We start from the raw sequence: 21,137 nt of genomic DNA, 5'->3' as shown, positions 1-21,137 counted from the left end.
CCTAATGGGGCCACGGGCCACCAATGGCTTTGGCTCAGAGGCAGAGTGGTTGTAATACTACTAAGGAAGTACTTGTAGTCATGCAAATGGCTCCCTAATTTACCTACCGGGCCAACCACAGGGAGTTCCCTCTCAACAAAAGGGTGACCTGCTAAATGGGGGCCAAGACCAGCATGCCGTAAAATACAACCTACGGCTGTCCACTTACAAGCGATTTCTCTGCCGTCAAAGTCCGCTCACTATTGCCCTTTTGGTCATGGTCAGTTTTCGGGCCATCTTGTTTTCCGCGGGAAGGTACGCCGGTGGTACGCTCGCGCCATAAGCTGGAGGACTAGAGAGAGGCCGTAGGCCAAGTTCATGCTTATGCTTCAGTCCTGGTTGCCTCACTTCATGGCTGGGCTGGACCATGAAATCTGATCGACTGCACCAGGATATCCACTAAACAGATAGCCGCCGAGATCGAACCCCTCATTTCCCTCCATCTCCGGCTGCTGAATGTATCTCCAACACACGCGGCGGCGACAGACGATGGCTTGAGCACTGCGTTCGACAAAACAAGACGGGAAAGTTTCCAAACTAAGCGGACTGCAGAGAAGTTGAGTCGCTAATGAAGATCCAGTTCGTAGAGATCTCATGTATCAGTAGCTTATGGAAAGACTATCAAAATGCGGAGACGGTGTCGGACAGTTTTTCTCTATCGGGACATATTATCCAGCTTCATATCGAAATCTCTCGGCGCCACTTCCAACGCAATCCGGAAGGAGGCGAGCGAGGACGTGCTCTTCGAATGGTTGTTCGTGGACTTATCCCCTCCGCTTCTTCACTCGGACGCAAGACGTTGGGACTCCCGTGAGCCATTTCTTTGAAGACTAGTGTTCTGTCACAAGTTTAGCGGACTTGGAGCAATCTAGTACTGATCAGAACAATGGCCCCGAGCAGCTGCGCGTTCTCCGCAGAGCCATGAGCTTCTGGACTTAAGGAGAATTAGTTGACGTCAGTCGAACACTAGCCGGGTCTTGGAGCATGAGAATACATTATCTCATCTTGTCACAAAAGATGGCATGTTCGCAGTCGTTTTGGCCATTTCCAATTTTGGGGTAAACGCTCCCCCTAGTTGATTGGTGTTGTAGTTGGGGAGATAGATACCCTTTGACACCGCCACAGATGGAGGAGGTAATGAATGGCCTTCGGAACCGGAGAATGGATAACCCCGGCGGCCAGCGACACGTGATCGGCGACCGAGCATCGAGGGGCTGCGCAGTGCGCGCCTGAGCCTTTGGTGCGCGCTCCCTTTAAGGCCAATATGCCAAAACAATACTCCGCATCATAACTCTGATCACGTCCTGGCTATGTACTGCGCCACATGCCAATGTGGGGGGTAGACATCACTTATTTTGAATTTCTCTGTCTCTCTGGCAATCTTTCAGGTCCTCGTCCGGCACCAGAGTCGCTCGTGTCGGTTCTCACAGTTCATACACCACCACCATGACCAAGATCTTGACCTCCAGCCAAGCTGAGGAACTGTGAGTATATTTATGCCATGGCCTGCCGTACCTTGCTTGCGCGCTTATACGCAACCCAGGCATAAGTCGATAATCGCATACCTTTCGTCAATAAATGCCTCGCGGAGTTGTGAAGTGCTGCGGGAGGAACTCCAAGTGGACAGTAGTTTCGACGATGCGCTGTGCCGGAAATACGAAGGGCTATTAGAGAAGAAATGGACCGGAATTGCTCGGCTGCAGAAAAAGGTAGGTGCATGTGCTTGACAGGGTTGGTCGCTTGGAGTTGTTTCTTCTTTCATCGTCACTGGAGAGCTCGGTAACTAATCACTGTGTAGATCTTGGACTTAGAATCTAAACTCGCTGGCCTCCAAACCGAGCTTGACACTATATCACCTACAGCCCGCTCCACCGGGAAAGATCCGATAAACTGGCTTCCCACTTCTTCCCGACATACATTCGAATCGCACCGAGATGCTGTCACTTGCGTCGCATTCCATCCTGTCTTCACCTCTCTCGCCTCCGGTTCCGAGGACTGCACGATCAAAATTTGGGATTGGGAACTCGGCGAATTAGAGCGGACACTCAAGGGTCACATGAGGCCGGTCTCCGATCTCGATTTTGGCGGTCAGAAGGGACATACCATACTAGCATCGTGTTCGAGTGATCTCCAAATCAAACTGTGGGATCCGAATAAGGATTATGCCAATGTTCGGACACTTTCTGGACACGACCATTCAGTTTCGGCTGTGCGCTTTTTGCGACAGACAGATAACATCCTTATCTCGGCCAGTCGGGATGCGACGATCCGGATATGGGATGTGTCGACCGGATACTGTGTTAAGGTGATCGACTCGCAGGGCTCCTGGATCAACGACGTGTCTCCTTCCTTCGATGGAAAGTGGTTGGTGACGGGAGGCCGTGATCAAGCCGCGATGGTTTGGGAAGTCGCATCAGCCAAATCGGTTGCGTCATTAATAGGTCACGAGAATTTCATCGAGTGCTGCGTCTTTGCGCCTCCCTCAAGCTATAAGCACTTGGCTGCTATTGCGGGACTAAAGACAGCACCACCTGCGAGTAGCTCCTCCGAATTCATTGCGACGGGAGCCCGTGACAAGACGATCAAGCTCTGGGAATCCCGGGGCCGCCTGATCAAGACATTAGTTGGACACGACAACTGGGTACGAGGCCTATTGTTCCATCCTGGCGGAAAGTACTTAATCAGTGTTGCGGACGACAAAACAATACGTTGCTGGGATCTGTCTCAAGGGGGAAGATTGGTGAAGACGATCAACGCCCACGGGCATTTTGTTAGTTGCATTCGTTGGGGCCCAGTACCTGTGAGCGATGTTCCAGTGGAGACTTCTGAATCGACTAAAAGTTCCAAGACGGACTCTGTCAAGCCTGGGTTTCAATGCGTCATTGCAACAGGGAGCGCCGATTCAAGTGTACGGATTTTCACGTAGTTTCAGAGGTAAATGATTGCATATATCCTAACCTTTTCCAAGACTAATACCAATACGAAGACTCAGATCATGAAGCTCCCTCCTCCCATCCGCAAGACACATACACACACCCATGTAAATGCAATCCCAGGAGAAACAAACAAGGCCCGATATTCCGAGATGAGGTCGAGGTCGATGTCTCCAGCCGCAGATCCCTTTTTTTTCCTGTACACAAACAAACACACAAACACACTGCTGCTTATGACGGCCCCCGACCAGGAAGAATTGATTGATGAAATGATGAATGAGATTATGACTGAAGCTGAATCTGATACACACGTTGGTTGTCTAGAAATAACATGACGATGTTTGAAGTAGGAGAAGGAGAGGATCTTAAGAGAGGGAACCTGTCACACACACACACACACCCACACCCACACACACACACACCACAGAGTCATGTCGGGATCAGATACCAGACATGCAGCACTCGCGAAGCAAAGAGCACAATGCAGTGCGACCTTATCCCACCACCACCCAGACAGAGATGGAGACGAGCAATCTCTTCACGCATCGCATCATCGCTGTCTATTTTTCTATTTTTGCATACCCCCATCTATTGAGCAGGGCACCCACATCCCTCGCTGTATTTGACCTTTTCCCCCCTTCATCTTTCATTCGACTCAAGAGAGCCGGTTCCATCAAGGCGTCCGTCTCCCCTTACAGGAGGCATTTCGTGGAACGGGGTATTTCTCTTCGCAACAAAGGCGCACGGTCTAGACTACTTAGAGAGACTCTGTGGCTTTCCTGTTTCTTTGGCATCATACTACTACCTTGACTGTAAATAGCTTCTCTATCTAGCTAGCTTTAGTGCCAATTGCTTATCTACATACATAGATTGTTAGCAAGGTGTTTCGTCGTGTCCTCTTCATGTGCTACCACATCAGTGGGAGATGCTGTATGACCGACTTATTCCTACCACTCACTCTCTTGGACTATCCTTCATCCTCAGAACATTTACGTTAGCAGTACGTGTCTCGGACAAGGCACATTGTGCAATTCTATGCGATTGGGCTACATCTTCAGGATTAAACTCGAGTTTACTGCTACTTTTACTTATGATTATGCCAGTAAAAGCTGCTCATGTACATTCGCGCAACGTATCTACAGATCATAGCTTATATCTTTACTATCATCACAACATCATCCCTTATTTTTAGCCTAACCCACCTTACAGGGTATCCCGCCGACCAAGCAGCCACTCAAGGTGACGGTAGGACACTCTCGGCTGAAACTGAGGCTGCATGTGACCACTCTGGAAGGTCTCAGCCCACATAAGACCACGCTCATAGTGCTGAATGCCCATAACGCCCTGACCACCTTGCGGGTCATAGCCGTTCTCAACGAACACTTCATTGTACATGAGGTCCGGGATATCGATGTTGATGGGGGTGCTCGGGGCAGTATCAAACCCAAGCTTCCCATTCCACGTCATATTCTGGATGGAGAGAAGAGTGCCATTGGTGAGGATAACCATGTCATAGTCACCGTTACCGATCAGAACGCGGTTAGTGCCTTCAATGACCTGCGGCAGGACATGTTCGATAGGGTTGGCTGAGAAATCGCCCTCCTGTTCGGGCCCGCCGTCACCTCCGACGAAGACGCTCTCCACGGAGCACTCGGACCAGGTGATGTTGGGGGCGTGCATGGCACGCTTGACGTCTGCGCGGTCGAAGTAGATGGTGGCCCCTGCGGGGAGGTAGTCGAGTTCGGTGGGGAAGCCGAGGACGTCCCAGAGGAGGGGGCACATTTCGTTGATTCCGTAGGGGTTGAAGCATGGGTTGGGGTCCAGGACGGCGTCGTTGACGATGTCGTATACATCGCAGGTCGGATCGCTCCAGTTCATAGCCTTCGGTGGTTGGACTCCGGATGCGGGGAAGACTAGGTACTGGTCGATGAAATCTTTGTATCCGCATTGCTCATGGAGGGTTTCTAGCTCTGCTAGGAAGCTTGCGTTAAAGTTGAAGAGGGCGTTGTTCTTCTGGACAAAGGGGACAACTGGTGCTTCTTCCTGCACGTAGTCGAATTGGCCGATACAGGGGTCATAGGCCAGTGCACCTGAGTAGTAAGATTAGTCGAGAACTCGAAATGGAATTTTGGGTTGGTTGGTAGAGGATAACTCACCTTTCAGGTTGAAGTGTTCTGTATCATTTTGGTCCAGGAAGGCCGCGGAGATGTAAGGAACATAGCGGCCCGCATAGCTCTCTCCAGTAACATAGATTTTGAAGTTTTTGATCCCAAAGATCTGCTGCCAGTTCTTGAAAAACTTCACAAAGTCTGCGGCAATCTCCTCCTCGGACGTGGCGGTTGGGACACCCAGAGAGAATCCCGTTCCCACGGGTTGGTCAACCCTATAAAAACAAATTAGGTCGACACCCTTTCCACATACTCAACCAGCAATTCAGGAATGTTACACACGTACCACAGAACGTTAGTAAGATTCACCCATGAGTATGGGTTCTCAACAGGTCGGTAGGTTCCGGGCTGCCACACGAATCTACCATTTTCCTGAAGGAAGGCTTCAAGGGAACTGCAACCCGGGCCACCATTCAGCCAGATGGTGATCTCATCCACAGGTTCGCCGATAGTGGGCTGAAAGACGAAGAAAAGGGACCGTGACAGGTTGCCCTTCTCAATAGGGACCAAGCCGGAATACATCTCGCCCAGATCGAAGTGAACATCAGGCAGGCTTTCCACGCGGTAAGCTAAACGACAAAAGTAAGCCAGCTGTCGTCCATTGTCGAACCGAAATACGTACGCTTAGTCTTGTTGTTCAAGAACTGATAGTCCTCGACAGGAATACTCAACGAGTGTTTCACGGCGTTAGCGGAACGCTTTGCGATGTTCATGGCGTCGCGAGCTTTCTGGCCAAACCGGCCGTGCTTAGCAGCGGAAGCATTATCCGTGCACAATGAGATGGCTAGAACAGCCGTCGACAGCAGACTGCGAAACAGCATACTGAAAGGTCTCTGGGGGACGGGCCAGTGGACAGGCGTGCACGAACACCGAGCCTGTCCATGGGGGTGCCGGGCCATTTATATGCGGGTGCCAGTTCCATGCTGCCTAACGATGATGTAGTGCAGCGACGCTAAGGCGACAATGCCCACGTAGGAAACCATCTGATTGTCGGAGCGCGCTCACAGATTCAGGATTCGCAACCACTGGTACAAAGTAACTTGTCGGAAACTGGAGGGCGGGGCATAGGCAACGCAACAAGGTGATGGGACCTTGCAGAAACATCTCTGGCGGGGCGTTGCGCGAATAGGATGCAACGAGGGATCACGAAGGTACCAATAAGAAGCTCGCGACAGCTATGCGAGAGGAGAAACAAGCATGATCGCAAGAAAGTTGGAGCGGCTGTCCTCGGAAGAGGCCTCGTGGGAAGATGAATGCGATGCTCATTTCCTAATGCGGGAATACAGGCGGAAACTGCGGGCCTGTAGTGTGATGATAACGATTGTCGGTGACGATATCTCGATGGGGTATCAAGCTAAGCTTCGGCATTCGCTAGTGATAAGAGGCATTAATCAGCCGACATTGTGATGAACAGAGCCCTGAACACCTCCACTCGGTCTTGCTGGATGGCTGTGATACGATGGATGGTCCCGCCATGTCTCAAGGTGTCGCGGGAGTCCGTCGGGCGTCCGAACGGCAATGGGCCCGAGGGCAGAACTGCAGTCCTGCAGAACGGTAGCACGCGCAGCTAGCCGATAAACCGAGAATACCGTTGTCATTAGAACTGGATTGCTTTTTATGAGCACCGATTGTTTGCCTGTTAAGCTCGAGTTGTGTGCAAATACTCCGGCTGGAGTCTGCAGAATGCAGAGAGCTAATGGTCCGTGCGAGCTGCCAGAACGCGGGTATTGAGATAGGGCGGTATTCCATAGGTCTTGCTGTGGAACTTTCGACTATGGCTATACTTATTGCGAGATTGTGAAAGTATACGCTATTTAAATGGTAAAGGGGCGGGCCAAGTGAGGTCGGTAGTGTAAAATCTGTGACAATATTCTACGCTTGTGTGGGTTGCTTCGAGCGTATTGGAATAAGGTATGATGATTGGCCTACTACATAATGCTACTAGATCACTGCTATTAGATGATGATCATCTGATATTGACCTCGTTGTATTTATCTACTCTGGTCTTCGATGGTCAACTCTCTCCAGATCATACCGAGTAAGAAATATTCTGCGTATCAGGGACAGGAAAGGAACAGATTGATGGGTTGTCTACAATATATTATCAAAAGTCTCGGGACACCCGCCTCCCGCCCTACCAAACGACCCTATTCAAAGTAGGATATCTCCACCAAATTTTTCTATATTCAAAAGATCTTTGGTGTTGACCTTTTCTAGCTCTAATACTTTATATAATAATCTTTTGCTTTATAAACAGCTTTAATATACTTTGATATTGAACAGATAAGATTATCTAATATTATAAAAGATATACTGTTCCAACACACACATAAAGCATTATTAAATATTTTTTTTGTCATAGAACAACCTAGGGGAGTTGCTACAGACAAGGCCAAAAAGACCATCATTACCCGCAGCTACCTGCGGACCCCTAAAATCCTGCTTATATAGACATGTACACACGGGAGTAGGTGGTCGCTACCACCAATCTATTACATTTTTATTCTTTAATTTGAGGCCCTCCTGCCAGAGATTTGGATATTCTTTATAAAAAGTATATTTTAAGAATAGCCAGGCATATTCAATCAGGTTTAAATCAGGAGAATAAGATAGCTAATCCATGATTCAGATCCCATGTACTTTAAATTAATCCTAGACCTCCTGCGCTTAATAAATTAGTATATTATCTTATTAAAACAATATTCCTGGCTTATATATAGATTATAAACCCTTTTCTAATACCCAGATATATAAAAATTAAGTATAATTATTCTGGAGAGTCTCAGGATTATATTCTATAATGATTAAATTTATACAATTACTAATCCAGATAGCAGTCCAAACCATCTACCAGTAAACCTTATTATAATATTATATATTAACTAGATCAGGTCTGTAAGCCTTACCAACTATCTGAAAAATATATCCAGTATCTTTCAAGGCATTATGTTCAACTGAATATTTATTTAAGAATATAATATTATTCCAGGTATATTTTGGAAGCCATTCTCTGCAGAAATCATATTATACTTTAGTATCTTTTCTAGTCAAGAGTATTCTTTTCTTAGCCTTCTATTTATATACTTTATAAAAGTACAAAACATGTCTAATTATAGCCTTTAAGATTATTATATCTATATTAATATAGGTAGCGGAAACCAGTACTTTCTAACTTATTTTTAATGAACAGTATACCATTAAATAGATATAACAATATATAGAATAATTAAGCTTGCAAGGTCTTCCTGAATAAAGCAAAGATTTGACTTGGTTATAGTTTTAAAAGTATTCTTTTGTATGATAAATTATTGAACGTAAAACTCTGAATTACTTGACTAGTTTGACTGGGGATTACTTCATTTCTAGCTTAAATAGGATTGCAGAGTGTGCCTCAGGAGAAAGTTTATAAGAATAACCATGATTTGCACTGATTTCTGTTCCAAAAGACCTCATCTTGGTGGTGTGATGGTTGGTTGAAGATGGTGAGATTTTTGACACACGTCGCGCGGGAGCGGGATGTCCCGAGACTTTTGAACCATATTATATGTGAAAGCACATCCATGTAGGGCAACATTCTCAGGGCAAGTGTCGTGTACCAGAAGGGGCAGTCGCAGTTGCAGCACCATCCTGGGTAAAAGAATCATTGCGCCCATAAAACATTTGGGCGCGTTTCTCTTCAGTATTATTCTTAATGCTGTTCATATAACTGCGGAACGACCGGTTCATTTCCATCACCTTTTTGAAATGGTCGCTCTCAACGGTGATCTCATCCCCCTCGTGGTAGTATTCGCTCCCACGCATATCGTATTCAGCCAACGCGATGGCAGTCTGGAGGGCGTTCCGGATCTCACGCCCATTCCAGTCCATCGCGCTCATCTCATTCCCCATAAGGAATTGAGTGCAGGCCGCGGTGACACGAATCTTGCCTCTCTGTTCCCTGTGAAGCTTATCGAGAAAGTTCCTCCAGATCTTTTTCCGCTTTTCCGGATCAAGCTTTTCGAAGCCAATGATGACGTGAACCCGAGAGATAAATGCTTCATCGATGTGGCCTACCCGATTGGTGGTCAGGAAGAGCAAGCCTTTGAAGAACTCCATCTTTCGGAGGAAAGCTTTCAAGAATGCAATTAGTGACTGTCTGACAAACGTTTGATCGAGCAATTATAGAGTACGACATACCAGAAACTATTCCATTCCGGGCAATATCCTTGTGTTCTCGACGTTCGAGAAAGATGTCGGCCTCATCGAGGAGTAGAATTGCTCGCCATCTTTGAGCAAGTGCAAACCAACTGGTAAGTTGAGTTTCAATTGAATCTTCCTTCGTACCTAGGTCTGCTATTGTCAGACTGATCAAGGGACGACCGGTGTTCATTGCAATTGATTCTGAGTGGTTGTTAATACTACAGTAATCATTTGAGGCGCCTTGGCGGGCTAACTCACCAACGGTATACGTCTTCCCGACTCCAGGGGGCCCTGTAGTGTAGCTACAACATCAGCTGATAGGGACATGAAACAGCGTGAAGAACTATGATCAAGCACCACAACTGACCGTGAAGTAGCACAACAACGCCTTCACCTTTATCCTTGATGAAGTCTGCGGACCAGAGGTTTTGCGTTTTGATTTGACGATCTGACAGGGCTTTAATGATCTCAAGGTTTTCGGGTTTTATATTTGCATCCGGTATGGAAGTCGCCTTCTCCAGTTGCTCTGCATAGTCCACGTTCACAATCTCTGCGAATCATGGTTAGCAAGGATTTCCTTTCCCTGTACTCCAAGGTTTATATTACCCCAGCTTTTGGTCGACAATGCAAAAGCAACCATGATTGGACATGTCATAAATAGGTGATCATCGGATAGTAGTGATTTCGAACTTTCGCTGGCAATCAGATCCAGCGGAAGCATCGAACTAATTGGGTTTTGATCATCTTCGACCTTTACATTCTTATTGCTGCCCGGTCTCCAGTCAAAGGTCCAGTTACTATCGGGAAAATCGACCTCAATCTCACAGGGCCCGATTATAATGGGTCCATCATACTGTAATCGATCAGTACCTTCGTCGTTCAGATGGCCTTGAGATAAGTCACCTTTCTTTTCGCTTCGTCCATGAACCTGCCACTATAACTCATGTACTTATAGCCACTCCATATGATGTCTCTGACTAAGGCGTCCCTTCGCTGAAACGCAGCTCTTCTTGCACCATTGTCCTGGCTGTCATGGAACTGGCGTGGGAAGACGGGCAAAGTGGTCACAACCTTCTCACCGTCGAAAGCCTCCACAGTTAGTTGTAGAGGTGCACGACCAACAGCCGGTTGGGAAAAGCCGTTGTCTTGAAACACAACGTTCACCATCCAGGCCTCTTCTACCTCATCGGTCTTCTCTCTATACTGCACGCTTTCGATAGCGCCCCCAAGCCATATCTTATCGTGGAGGAAGTAGCACAATGATCCCGGTTTCAGAAGATACCATATGTCCTCGAAAATTACTGTGGGGGTTTCTTTCAGTAGTCGCTTGTCAGCCGGGGGTACCATACGCTGGACCATTGGATCCAAGAATTGGAGCAGCACGTCGAGGTGACGGCACTTTTCTAAGAGATGAGCGTCGGGATTTGCAGCGATGTTAATGTCTAATCGGTCCCTCAGTTCTCTCAGTTCCCGGATATGATGAATTAGCACCCTATAAGGCTCATGGACTGTCACCTCGTCACCGACCAGGTTTTGACTGCTATTAATTAGCCTCCAAGTCCCATGCACCGCATTCAAGACTTACCTCGGGTAGTACTTGACGACTTCTCGAATGGCATCTAGGAGTGACAGCGAGTAAATGATCATTCTCGCCTTATTCAAACTTTTCACCTTCATAAAATTCAGTGAAGGCCTTTCAGCCTCTTCTGGCATACCACCACGAGGATATTCGACCGCAACCTTTGTCGCTATCTCAAACACACAGGAGGGCTCCTCTGTAGGGAAGGGCTGCTTGGGCTCTTTCACAACTTTAAGCTGCACGGGGGTATCATGGGTCTCTTTGAAATCCGCACCATCGAGATTGAAGCAATCATAGGTATATTTGATGGGCTTGAACAAAACCTCCGATTGTTCGTTCTGCTCCGAACCGGGCAACGTTGCGCCATCTCCTGGTGTAGAACGTTTCGCATCGTCAACAACCTCAACAACGTGTGAGGTCTCGACACCTGTGAGAGTCATGGTAAAAATCAAAGTTAGATAAACCTTTATGGTAGAATAACTTTAGTCAGAAGCTGCTTATATGTGGTGACGAGTTGAGGGATAGACAACGAAAGATGACCCGATTCCAAAGCACTGGGTGCTGGCTCAAGATTACAGTTCTGCGGGGAAATGTGGTCTATTTGATGTACGCCGCATCTAGAGTGTATTTTCTAAAGCGGTACGTATCCTGGCGCTGGGATGATTGATTGACAAAGAAAATATGTGATGATGTGGCTGTATTACGATCGGCGTCCCCCGGATGGCCAGAAGGAAGCTGAAGAGTGCATCGCCATTCTCGACGTGTCAGCTAGAACTAAGTACGGAGTATGTTCACCAAAAAGCCACTATCAGAATCAACAGCAGAGCACCCAATTACCGATGGTTGTCCACACACCTCCCCATATTGCTTTTTTTCTTTCTTCGGGTACTCCTGAGTTACCCGAAAAACTCATAGGTCAGGGAAATACAAATGAAATATTACTGAGTATACAGTAGAAATTATCATGGTACTTCCGTGAAAATTACCGTCTTTCACCCAGATTGGCAGTGTTCAGGGTCGGGGACCAAAACTCAACCTGCTATTTGGCGAGACCTGAATGTCGATCTGTCGATTCTCTGCTCCACCTTTCAGCTCCCTGAAAGCTCGGATCAATTGATTCTGACATCTACTCTACGCGTAGGTAAGGTTCATCCCGTGCTTGATAACAATAAGCACATCATATTACGTGTCATGCATCGCTAATTGAAATCACTCCGAAGACCTAGGGGTCTTGCTTAAATGTCAGTGGCTGACCATATCTATCTGTACTCGTGCCGACGGACAAACGAGCCCGGATCCCGGGAACACCGAATGTAGACGTGTGCGAGCTTTTGATAGGGTATTAGCGAACTGTTAGAACCTTAAGACATGGCTGCAAGTGTAGCCTTAGGGTGACAAACAAAACCTTACATTCAGCTGATACCTCATCGGGGATCGGGGATTAATCCTCGCACGAGTGGGGAAGAAGATACCATACGGCTGAGAATCATCGAAAAGCGAGAGTATTGCTTTTTCGGTTAGCCCCAAGCCAGTAGCCTCTAGTACAACATGATCTGTGAGCGAAAATTGGTTATCAGAATGAGCACCAAGCGAGTTGAATTTCCACTAACTGGTTATCTGTCTGGCCAGGTGAGCTAGTCTGTCATATTAATCTATTCTGCCATTTGACTTACCCATAAACTATCTCGGTATTTTTAATATCCATCCATCAGATTTGGACGTCAACACCTTCCTGTGCTATCATGCATCGATTCAGGCGTAGAGCAGGCGAGGCCATAACACATGTCCGACAGTTCAGCTCCAAAGCCAAGAATGAACAGCCTGAGGAGCCATGGGTGTGAGTGACCAAACCAGATCAACAAGTCTACATCTTGGGAACGAGGACATGCTGACGGATGGCCCGACAGGAAAAGCCTCGACGAGCATGTCAAGTGGGAGGTTAAGGAGGAGAGTGAGGGAAGGAGGCTGTTTAGTGAATCCACCGACCAGACAATTCGCTTATATCGGGATGGATCACCGTCCGAATACGCTTTGTAAGGGAGCAATCACTTTCTATTGTCGACTTCTGACTCTCATCAAGGTCCTCCTCATCCATCGCATTTGCTGAGTCTGAGGAACTCAAGGAAATAACCAAGGAGCTCGAAGAAATGTGGAAAAAGGCAATCGAAGATCTTATCGAGAAGCGTGGGAATGATAGTAACGACCTCGCTCAACTCATCAACGATCCCACCCCAGAGAGGCTTGAGGCGGTTGTGCGCACAGCGCAAAGTGAATTGGAGGCAAAGACGCATACAAAAGTGGGGATGGTGAAGGAATGGTTCGGTAGAGTGGCCGGACGAATTAACAACCATAAGTACCTCCTTGATATGCTTCCTTCCGGCGACAAGTATACCTCAGTCTTGATCGGGGGCTTAACTGCTTGTATCAAGGTCTTTAGCTACCCTTCCTGTTAAACCTGAACATCGCGAGACTGACACTCCTGATAAAGGCTACACTGGAGCACGAAGCAATTGCAGAGTTAATCTTCGACTGCCTTGACAAGCTCTCCGACAAAACCTACAAGCTGTCCAAAGCTATTCGAAACTCGAAGGAAAACGATTACATTAGAACTCATATTGTGAAGTTCTATAAGACGTTATTTGGGCTCTTGGTTTCAATACTCGAACACTGGTTACTCTCACGAGCTCAGCGCGGCAAGAATAGTCTCGGGAGTAGTTTCCGGAACCAGCTCGAATGCTCGATGAACGATCTTGACTATCATGTGAAGGAATTGAGTGATGAGAATAACTCCGTAATGATGGAAAAAATGTCTTATGATTTGGGACAGTTGGTTCAGGCAATTCTCGTTGGCGGGTATAGTGAGTCATGGCCGACTGCCACCAATGCCAGTAACCAGTTTAAGACGCCTGGTCAATTTCAGGCCGCTTCTGAGAGCCCGTCTGGCGCTCCATATGTCATTCGTGGTCTGCCTAATATCCATGAACCTAAATTAGCAGCCAGCGTGGCGCCAGGAATACAAGACGAACACAATGATCATCACTGGACCACTCAGACCATCTTGGATGGCACAGCGTGGATGAAAGGATATGTCTGTTTCAAAAAGGAGGAGAGCCTGCTTGAGGAAAGCTGCTATGGATCCACAAACCCCCAGGTATACGCTCGTCTAGTGCAATGGACTCAATCGAGGTCATCCGAGGCGCTATGGCTTGAAGGCCCGGCAACAATGGGTGACACGACCCCAAACACACTGATAACAGCGCGCATTGTCGAAACATTCCGAAGGCTTCAAGTCCCTATCGTTTCATTTTTCTGTGAATATGACTCGGGACAGTACAAAAAATTCTCCCGTCCAGAAGAGCTCTTGAAGATGGTGTACTCTTTGACATCACAAATGTTAGCCTTCATTCAAGATAATCTATCCTCTGTCTATGATTCTGAGGATTTGCCGGATTTCTCGCCCGCTCGAATACGTCGTCTTACTACGGATCCTAACTCGCTGCCCGACGCAATTCGTTTCTTGAAGGATATAATTCCTTTGGGACCTCCAATATTAGCCTGCTGCATTGATGGACTCCAAATCTTAGATTATCCGGAACAGTCACATTGGTATCAAGATTGTTTGAAGTCCTTCATTGAAGTTATAGGAACCACAAAACCCCCTCATCCGCGCATCTTGAAGGTATGGCTTTCCACTGATGGATACTGCGAGGCCCTTCAGGTTGCCGTTAATGCCGGCTGGATTGAAGCCGATATTACAAACAGCGAGGACGACACAGAGCCTCTGGAGATAGATCAATGGATGTAGCTAGGGGTATTTGATCCTTTGTTTTGTATCCATATCGCACATATCAAACACAATCTGGCTTGTAGGAGCCTCTACCGGAATTAATATTGATAGATTCGGAACATTTTCATTGAGTTAAGCAATAGTACACAGACCTGTGGGTTAACCCCTGCTCACATTTGCGGCAGAGGGTAGTAGATACCTACGCTCCGTATTTATGATCCAGTAGAGAGAAAGCAAAGCAATGAACCACGAAGCTCTATAAGTAAACCACTCAATGCTAGAGCAGTTTAGGCAAATGTTCTTCATTCTAAACCTGCTGATTGGCTCGGAATATCACTCGGACTTCCTGGAAATTCTATGTTAGACTTTAGACTCAAGCGAAAAACAAAACAAGCAGCCGCTCTAGCTGGGGCGATTTTGTCCGCTGACGTCTTAGAATGCCCGAAACACTAGCGCCTTCATGCCACCACCCTAACATTTCAAAACTAACATCTGAAAGCCGACAGCCAATTCCGACTTCAGGGCTTCAGCGGCTCCAGTAATACAACTAAGCCCAAAGTGCCAGCAACGAAAGCTTCTTGTCAAAGGCGTCACATCTTATCTTGTACACTCTTGAGCAATATCGGTTTAGTAATTAAGCGTGCCATCTTTGTTTTTCATCGATCAAATGGCTTCTAAAAGGTGTCTTTGCGATGATTGAGCGTTGAAAACTGGCGCTTTAGCTTCCCCTCGAGCACTAGCGCCATCAACATTCATTGTATGTTTTCAGTCATCGCAGTCTTATAGACCCTAGAACTAGCGGAAGCGTTTACTGTAAACCGACTTAACAGCTTACGACCCCGCCATCATGGACAAAAGTTATGAGACTCTACAAATTGTATGAAAGCAAGGGTGTAACTAACTATTTTATATGTGTGATATTCACTGTTTGTACTACTCTGTGCCCTGAGGGTATTCCCCGAGGGTGATACCCGTGGGTATCTAGCCTATCTAGCGCCATGCAGGAATGACTTATTGTTCATGCGCGTACGTACTGGCGTATGTAAGTGTGGCTATCTCCACACAAGATGTCATGGATAGCGAATAGCATCTAAGAATAGTATTTTGCATTACATTCAGTTGAATGAGGCCGACGCGGAATACCCCATTTGGACTCCCGTCAATCCCAGAAATTTGAATCAGAGGCTGAAGGTCGTGCCAACTCAGCTGTACTTATCAAAGAGGGGTACACTGCACTGCGTGTGACGGAGCTACTACCTAGCGTGCACTAGCTGGGCTGCCTCGCACTGGCGGCGGCGTGTTTCATCTGACGCATATCATTGAGAGCGCAATTACATCCAACCATGGACACGTCTTTTTGGTAGAGAAAATCCCTCCTTCCTTAATATTTTTTCTTACACCCCAACTAATGTCTCGCAGGATATCTCAGGGCTTGGAGATATATCACCACGGAGTCAAGGTATTCATGGGGAAATCATCAGTTAAGGAAAACTGCTCGAGTGTATCTCTTTTTCAATGGGGGCAAATCGTCCCCGAACGCAAGGCTGCCCGACGCATGAGATGAGACAGATTGCTATAGATGTAGCGGGGTTTAATGACACCCGCATGAAGTTCTTCCTTCTGTGGATCTGTCTCATCTCAAGCCTAGGCACATATCTGATCAAGCCTATTCTTATAAACAGGCAAAAATAACCAACAAGATTCTCAAAAGGTAAAGGTAATGATCTAGTTTTCTCATGTCATGCTAATCGAAAAACGAGAATGTCGCAATTTCATGATAATCGTTCTTCCCACACTGCCCCTGCATTATTATACAATCAGATCCACGATCCCATGTAGTCTTGTGCCGCGACAGAGCAAGAATCTCATCTCGAATAGTAAGAATAAGGTAGCCCTAATATGACATTAATATAAGTATTTGCAAGGGACAGACAGACAATATACTCACACCTGCAGTCATCTTCAAAACAAATCAAGTGATTGTGAGGTTGCCACCCCTTGCATCGCCTCCCTTTGCAGCGCCCCCGGCATTCGCTCTGGCATTGCCTCCCGTCCCTGTCATCTTGATGTTGGCATCCGCACGGCTCGCCGGCATCTGAATGTTACCACCGGTGCCGCTACCGCCGGTGACAGTTTGGCCGCCGCTTCCTCTCCAGCATCCATAATGTGCATCAGCATTGCCACCGGTGCCAGAAGTATCGTATTCGGGTCTGCGGTTGGGAGCGGCCATGGTAGCTAGGATTGTTCGCGTAGCAGTAGATAGTTGTTTGTGATTTGGGAAACTTCTGTGAAGGCAGGGAAAGAAGGAGTATTTATGTTGCTTCGAGGCATTGTCGGTTCAAGCTACCGTAGGCATGTTTTGTAGGAGGTAAAAACGTACTTCGCTTGGATCAACATCTAGACTACGTGATCTGCACCTCGGATCTAGCGTGGGTGTAAAAAAAGAAAAGAAAAGGAAGAGATGAGAAAGAAAACAGATATCTCTATACGGAATAGAAAAAGAAAAAGGAAAAGGAAATAAGCAAATATGCTTCTCATATGCAATCTTACGCAGCGTCTGCTTCAGGATGAGGGGGTCATATTGCGCCTTGTTCATGGCGATATTCCGGTTGGACAAGGTATTCTGCGGGGAATCATTGGCTCGGGGACTCCGCTCGAGTGTATCTTTTTTCAACGACAGAAATGTCGACCTCAACGCAAGGCTGCCCGATGTTGTGTACCTCGCGGGGTTGATAATTCTTCTCTTGAAAATGTCTCGTCTTAAACTCAGCCGCGTCGCTGATCAAGCCCATACTCACAAGCTCGCCGGAGAATCTACGGGATTGCAAAATGTCGTCACCTGGACTGTATGATATGAGTGGAGATAAGGAGGCAGAAACTGTGTAGGTTTGCTAGAAACATTCGACTTCCATCGCGACCAGGCTAATAGATTCGAAGCATCGTTGCCGTGCATGGACTTGGCGGGGACTATCTCAAGACATGGGAGTGTGAGACGAACGGATGGAACTGGGTTCGGTCGTCAATCGAGCCGAGGCTTCAACAAGAAAGGGGCATCAAATCACGAGTCCTATCATTTTCGTATGCCGCGAAATTGATGTCCACCGAGTCGACCGAGAATATCAGACAAGTGGCAAAGGTCTTGTTGGAAGGACTGTACGTGAAAATGAACGAAATGAAGCACAAATCCCTCGGTATTGTTTTCATCGCTCATAGTTTGGGTGGCTTGGTTGTGAAGAAGGTATTCTCTCCTTGTTTGAATTCTCCCGAAACCCCATCAATCCACGAAAGACCTGTATGGATATTCTGACCTGGATACCGGCTTCTACATAGGCATTGAACATCGCCTCTTCCATCCACAACAAGCGGTATGAGCATCTTCCCAGCAGCGTACGAGGATGTCTCTTCCTGGGCGTACCGCACCATGGCGCGGGTCTAGCATCCGTGGCAGGCTGGGGGTCCTGGCTTTTGGGCCCCTTTAAGAAGTCCAGCTACGTAGAGGATCTTCGTAAAGACTCCCCGGCCTGCCAGGAAATCAGCGAGGACTTTGTTCAAACCGCCAAAGACTTGAAGATTAGGACATTCTACGAAGACCGGCGGCTGAACGGTTTACTTGTGAGACGCCCTCCCCCGGTCAGATGAATCACTGGTAGCTGACTCGCGGGTTCAGGTGGTTCAACCATATTCTGCGCAAATGAATCAGCTAAGCGAGGTCGCGACGATGTTACAAGGATCCGACCACCGTACGATTTGCAAATTCCGCGGAGACGATGATGTACGTTACGGAGAGGTATGGGCTGCGTTGGTAGAGATCATCTCATTCGAAAAACCGAGTATGTTCTGCCTCCAAAGATACCCGTGCAATGAACGCTAATATGTAACTAGCCCCTTCCATCGATATAGTTCCTGATGGTTTGCCAGGCCCAGATCCCTCGACCTACGAAGCCAATGCGGGATCTGGGGATGGAGGCTACGCAGACTATGGGGATAGCACGGGAGGCAGAATTACGGAGGCTTCGGTCAGCCTTGAAGAGTCTCTCGGGGGCCACGGATTCGGTGGAAGTGCCAATGGATACCACCACGCCATTGCAGGGGGCGCTGAGGGAGGTTCAGCATGTGGAAAGAATGCTCGGGGAGGAAATGCTCGGGGAGGAAAGGCTACACTGGCTAAATATAGGCCAAGCCACAATTGAGTTTGACTAAATCTGAAATCTTGCCCCATCTAACGCCTAAAGAGCCTCTCCTTCATCGATCGGTGCTCCTCGTGTTTATGAAAATTCCCCGATACCGCTAGGCCCGCCTTCACTGATCCATGCACGTTGTTCGCATTTCCGCCAAAGCCATCCCCGCCCGCCCCATAATCCCCCCAGGCATCTCCTCCAGTTCCACTGCCTGCCTTGGGGTTCCCCGATGGGTAGAACATGCCGCCGGTGGCGTGGCCTCCATGGGCGACGGCCTGATTGCTGCTGTTGGATTTCGCCTCGCCTCCCATACCAAAGCCGCCAGTGGCGACGATTGCCTTGGTGTTGTTGTGGATGACCAGAGTGTCTCCGGGCTTTAGAACCTCTCCAATCGGAGCGTACAGGTTGGTGAGCTTTTTGTTGTTGTAGTAAAGAGTCAGTTCCCCTATGAGTTTTTGAGTGGTCTGTATATAGGCCTGCAATTGTCGGAGTGTCATGTCATCCTCTTGCTTCACCTTGACGTCTCTGTCGTTGGCGTCGGCTGTTGGGTCATTATTATCATTGAATTTGAGTAATTAGATATGGGATCTGCACTTGCCGCCTTTGATGACGCAGATGAATTCGATCTCATTGGCTTCGTCGTACTTCCCCATTTTGGCTGGGAAAAGCGTGTATTGGGGTTTGTGTTGTGAGTCTTGATTTAGACCCAGAGAAAAGGTTTGATATGTTGTATTGCGATTGCTTTCTTTGAGGTAGAGTCGCTTCTTATTCCAGGGACATGGGTGGGGAGAGACTAAGCTTTTATAGCCAAGAATGGGCTCCATTGCCTTACCTACCCTATCCTAAACTACTATCGGAGCTCAACATATCCTCAAAGAACGTACATACTGCACTTACTCTTTCATAGCCACCGTGTCCATATCTGCAATCTGCGCCCCATCTAAGGCTCGATTTCGGCCTGAAATACCTTTTCAATAGGCTCTGACGTGCAGTTGGAGGGTGGCGTAAACACCATAACAGTCGCCTACATGGACCAAAGAAATCAACGGCAAGACGTCGGGATTTCATCGGTCAATTGAACTGTATATTGCAGTTGATCTTTCCGGTCTGAGATATGGTGATGGTGGGTTACCAGGCGACACATCAACCCCAGTAGGGTTAATTTTAGACCCTAATTGCTTTCTTTTTCGGGATTACCCAAAGAAGAAATAGACTTCCAATGCAAAAGATCTTTTGTATGCATGATGTAGATATAGTCAGTAATAACAGTATCACCATGTAATTTACAGACATGTACCATGTCTATGCAATGTGAAGTCCTTCTTAGGCATCAGCACTCTAACATGTCACACGGGTCAAATTCGACCCCGCAGTAGTACCTGACTCGTGTGTTGTATATGTGATCGGTAATGATTTGCTGAGCTGGCGAATATCGTGCATACTAGGCACCGTCTCAAAGGCCGACCTGTCGGTGGGTTGCCAGGCATTTCTAAACTGTTATTTCTTTTTCCGGATTACTCAAAGGAGAGATAGATATCCTATGCAATCCAAGTAATCTACAACCTCATTTATATGCAACGCGATGGCCTCCTTCTCCATTCAACCCCGCCGTAGCCTACTCTTATGAACACTCCGTATGTGATTGAGAACTGATTTACAGAGCTGGCTGATAAGACACATTGGTAGGCACCGCCTCACAGGCCGACCTGTCGAATAGGCAATGAACAACAGGCAATATCCGAAGTCCGAGTATAGGAATAGTATATTCAAATTTAGCTACATAACTACAAAGTTTGGATCAGTCTCACTGCGGGAATCAAGCAACTCAGCCGCACCACCCTAATCACAAGCGCTGCTGTCGTATTCCCGTCCCATCCCCTCAGCAGAGAGGCCGATCAATCGACTGATCCCCCCAAAAACACTCAGCTCAAAGATATGGATCCTCCCGACCCATTTCCTCCCGATACAGTCGATGAATCATTCCGACCCGCCGTAGTTGTAGTTGTTGAGGTAGCGCTCCCACCGCTGCCGTTGCTTGTGATGTCTCCGGTATGAAAGGTCTTGGTGCCGTTATTATTGTAGGTCACTGTGTTCCCGCAGTTTGTGTTGGTGGTGTTTCCACAATTGTTCAATGTCGTGTTGCCACAGTTATTGCTCCAAGAGAAGCTGTTCCCGTTACTGCTCTGGGTCCAAGGCGCGTTTGTCCATGCCCATGGATTTGTGTTGCCCGGGTTGTTTCTCGCAGAGCTCGAAGTATAATATGGGTTCGACATG

The 21,137-nt window shown here is 47.5% G+C and overlaps 8 protein-coding genes across 8 annotated transcripts; 3 read left to right on the top strand and 5 right to left on the bottom strand.

The window, feature by feature from the left end:
- Window positions 1-1,366: 1,366 nt before the first annotated feature.
- BO85DRAFT_199677 (WD40 repeat domain-containing protein) lies at window positions 1,367-3,221 on the top strand. Its single transcript, XM_025654515.1, has 4 exons — window positions 1,367-1,523; window positions 1,583-1,748; window positions 1,838-2,973; window positions 3,026-3,221. Exons 1-3 carry the CDS (start codon window positions 1,486-1,488, stop codon window positions 2,963-2,965), a joined length of 1,332 nt encoding a protein of 443 aa, XP_025510526.1. The 5' UTR covers window positions 1,367-1,485; the 3' UTR covers window positions 2,966-2,973; window positions 3,026-3,221.
- Window positions 3,222-4,073: 852 nt separating this feature from the next.
- Window positions 4,074-5,977, bottom strand: sxa2 (putative pheromone processing carboxypeptidase (Sxa2)). The gene is made up of 4 exons (XM_025657373.1): window positions 5,763-5,977; window positions 5,427-5,709; window positions 5,129-5,355; window positions 4,074-5,062 (listed from the first exon to the last, which is right to left on the bottom strand). The coding sequence occupies exons 1-4, from the start codon at window positions 5,959-5,961 to the stop codon at window positions 4,176-4,178; spliced, it is 1,596 nt and encodes a 531-aa protein (XP_025510525.1). The 5' UTR covers window positions 5,962-5,977; the 3' UTR covers window positions 4,074-4,175.
- A 2,739-nt stretch (window positions 5,978-8,716) lies between these two features.
- Window positions 8,717-9,959, bottom strand: BO85DRAFT_463797 (P-loop containing nucleoside triphosphate hydrolase protein; the record flags this gene model as incomplete). The annotated part of the gene is made up of 5 exons (XM_025661944.1): window positions 8,717-9,249; window positions 9,317-9,463; window positions 9,578-9,610; window positions 9,687-9,869; window positions 9,926-9,959. The coding sequence occupies 5 exons, from the start codon at window positions 9,957-9,959 to the stop codon at window positions 8,717-8,719; spliced, it is 930 nt and encodes a 309-aa protein (XP_025510524.1).
- A 230-nt stretch (window positions 9,960-10,189) lies between these two features.
- BO85DRAFT_453915 (uncharacterized protein) lies at window positions 10,190-10,491 on the bottom strand. Its single transcript, XM_025661159.1, has one exon. It carries the CDS (start codon window positions 10,484-10,486, stop codon window positions 10,199-10,201), a length of 288 nt encoding a protein of 95 aa, XP_025510523.1. The 5' UTR covers window positions 10,487-10,491; the 3' UTR covers window positions 10,190-10,198.
- Window positions 10,492-12,585: 2,094 nt separating this feature from the next.
- BO85DRAFT_431324 (uncharacterized protein) lies at window positions 12,586-14,704 on the top strand (the record flags this gene model as incomplete). The annotated part of the gene is made up of 4 exons (XM_025658332.1): window positions 12,586-12,735; window positions 12,806-12,931; window positions 12,979-13,327; window positions 13,387-14,704. The coding sequence occupies exons 1-4, from the start codon at window positions 12,641-12,643 to the stop codon at window positions 14,701-14,703; spliced, it is 1,887 nt and encodes a 628-aa protein (XP_025510522.1). The 5' UTR covers window positions 12,586-12,640.
- Window positions 14,705-16,657: 1,953 nt separating this feature from the next.
- Window positions 16,658-17,281, bottom strand: BO85DRAFT_492933 (uncharacterized protein; the record flags this gene model as incomplete). Its single annotated transcript, XM_025663807.1, has 2 exons — window positions 16,658-16,920; window positions 17,236-17,281. 2 exons carry the CDS (start codon window positions 17,279-17,281, stop codon window positions 16,658-16,660), a joined length of 309 nt encoding a protein of 102 aa, XP_025510521.1.
- A 233-nt stretch (window positions 17,282-17,514) lies between these two features.
- On the top strand, window positions 17,515-18,895 carry BO85DRAFT_507198 (esterase/lipase family protein; the record flags this gene model as incomplete). The annotated part of the gene is made up of 5 exons (XM_025664392.1): window positions 17,515-17,567; window positions 17,623-17,923; window positions 18,016-18,297; window positions 18,353-18,515; window positions 18,568-18,895. 5 exons carry the CDS (start codon window positions 17,515-17,517, stop codon window positions 18,873-18,875), a joined length of 1,107 nt encoding a protein of 368 aa, XP_025510520.1. The 3' UTR covers window positions 18,876-18,895.
- A 9-nt stretch (window positions 18,896-18,904) lies between these two features.
- Window positions 18,905-19,516, bottom strand: BO85DRAFT_463795 (uncharacterized protein; the record flags this gene model as incomplete). Its single annotated transcript, XM_025661943.1, has 2 exons — window positions 18,905-19,388; window positions 19,458-19,516. The coding sequence occupies 2 exons, from the start codon at window positions 19,514-19,516 to the stop codon at window positions 18,905-18,907; spliced, it is 543 nt and encodes a 180-aa protein (XP_025510519.1).
- Window positions 19,517-21,137: the final 1,621 nt, after the last annotated feature.

This window comes from Aspergillus piperis (genome assembly GCF_003184755.1).
Source record: "Aspergillus piperis CBS 112811 unplaced genomic scaffold BO85scaffold_30, whole genome shotgun sequence".
NCBI lineage: Eukaryota > Fungi > Ascomycota > Eurotiomycetes > Eurotiales > Aspergillaceae > Aspergillus > Aspergillus piperis.
The sequence above is the reverse complement of the archived record's forward strand: the minus strand, read 5'-3'. Positions and strand labels throughout refer to the sequence as shown.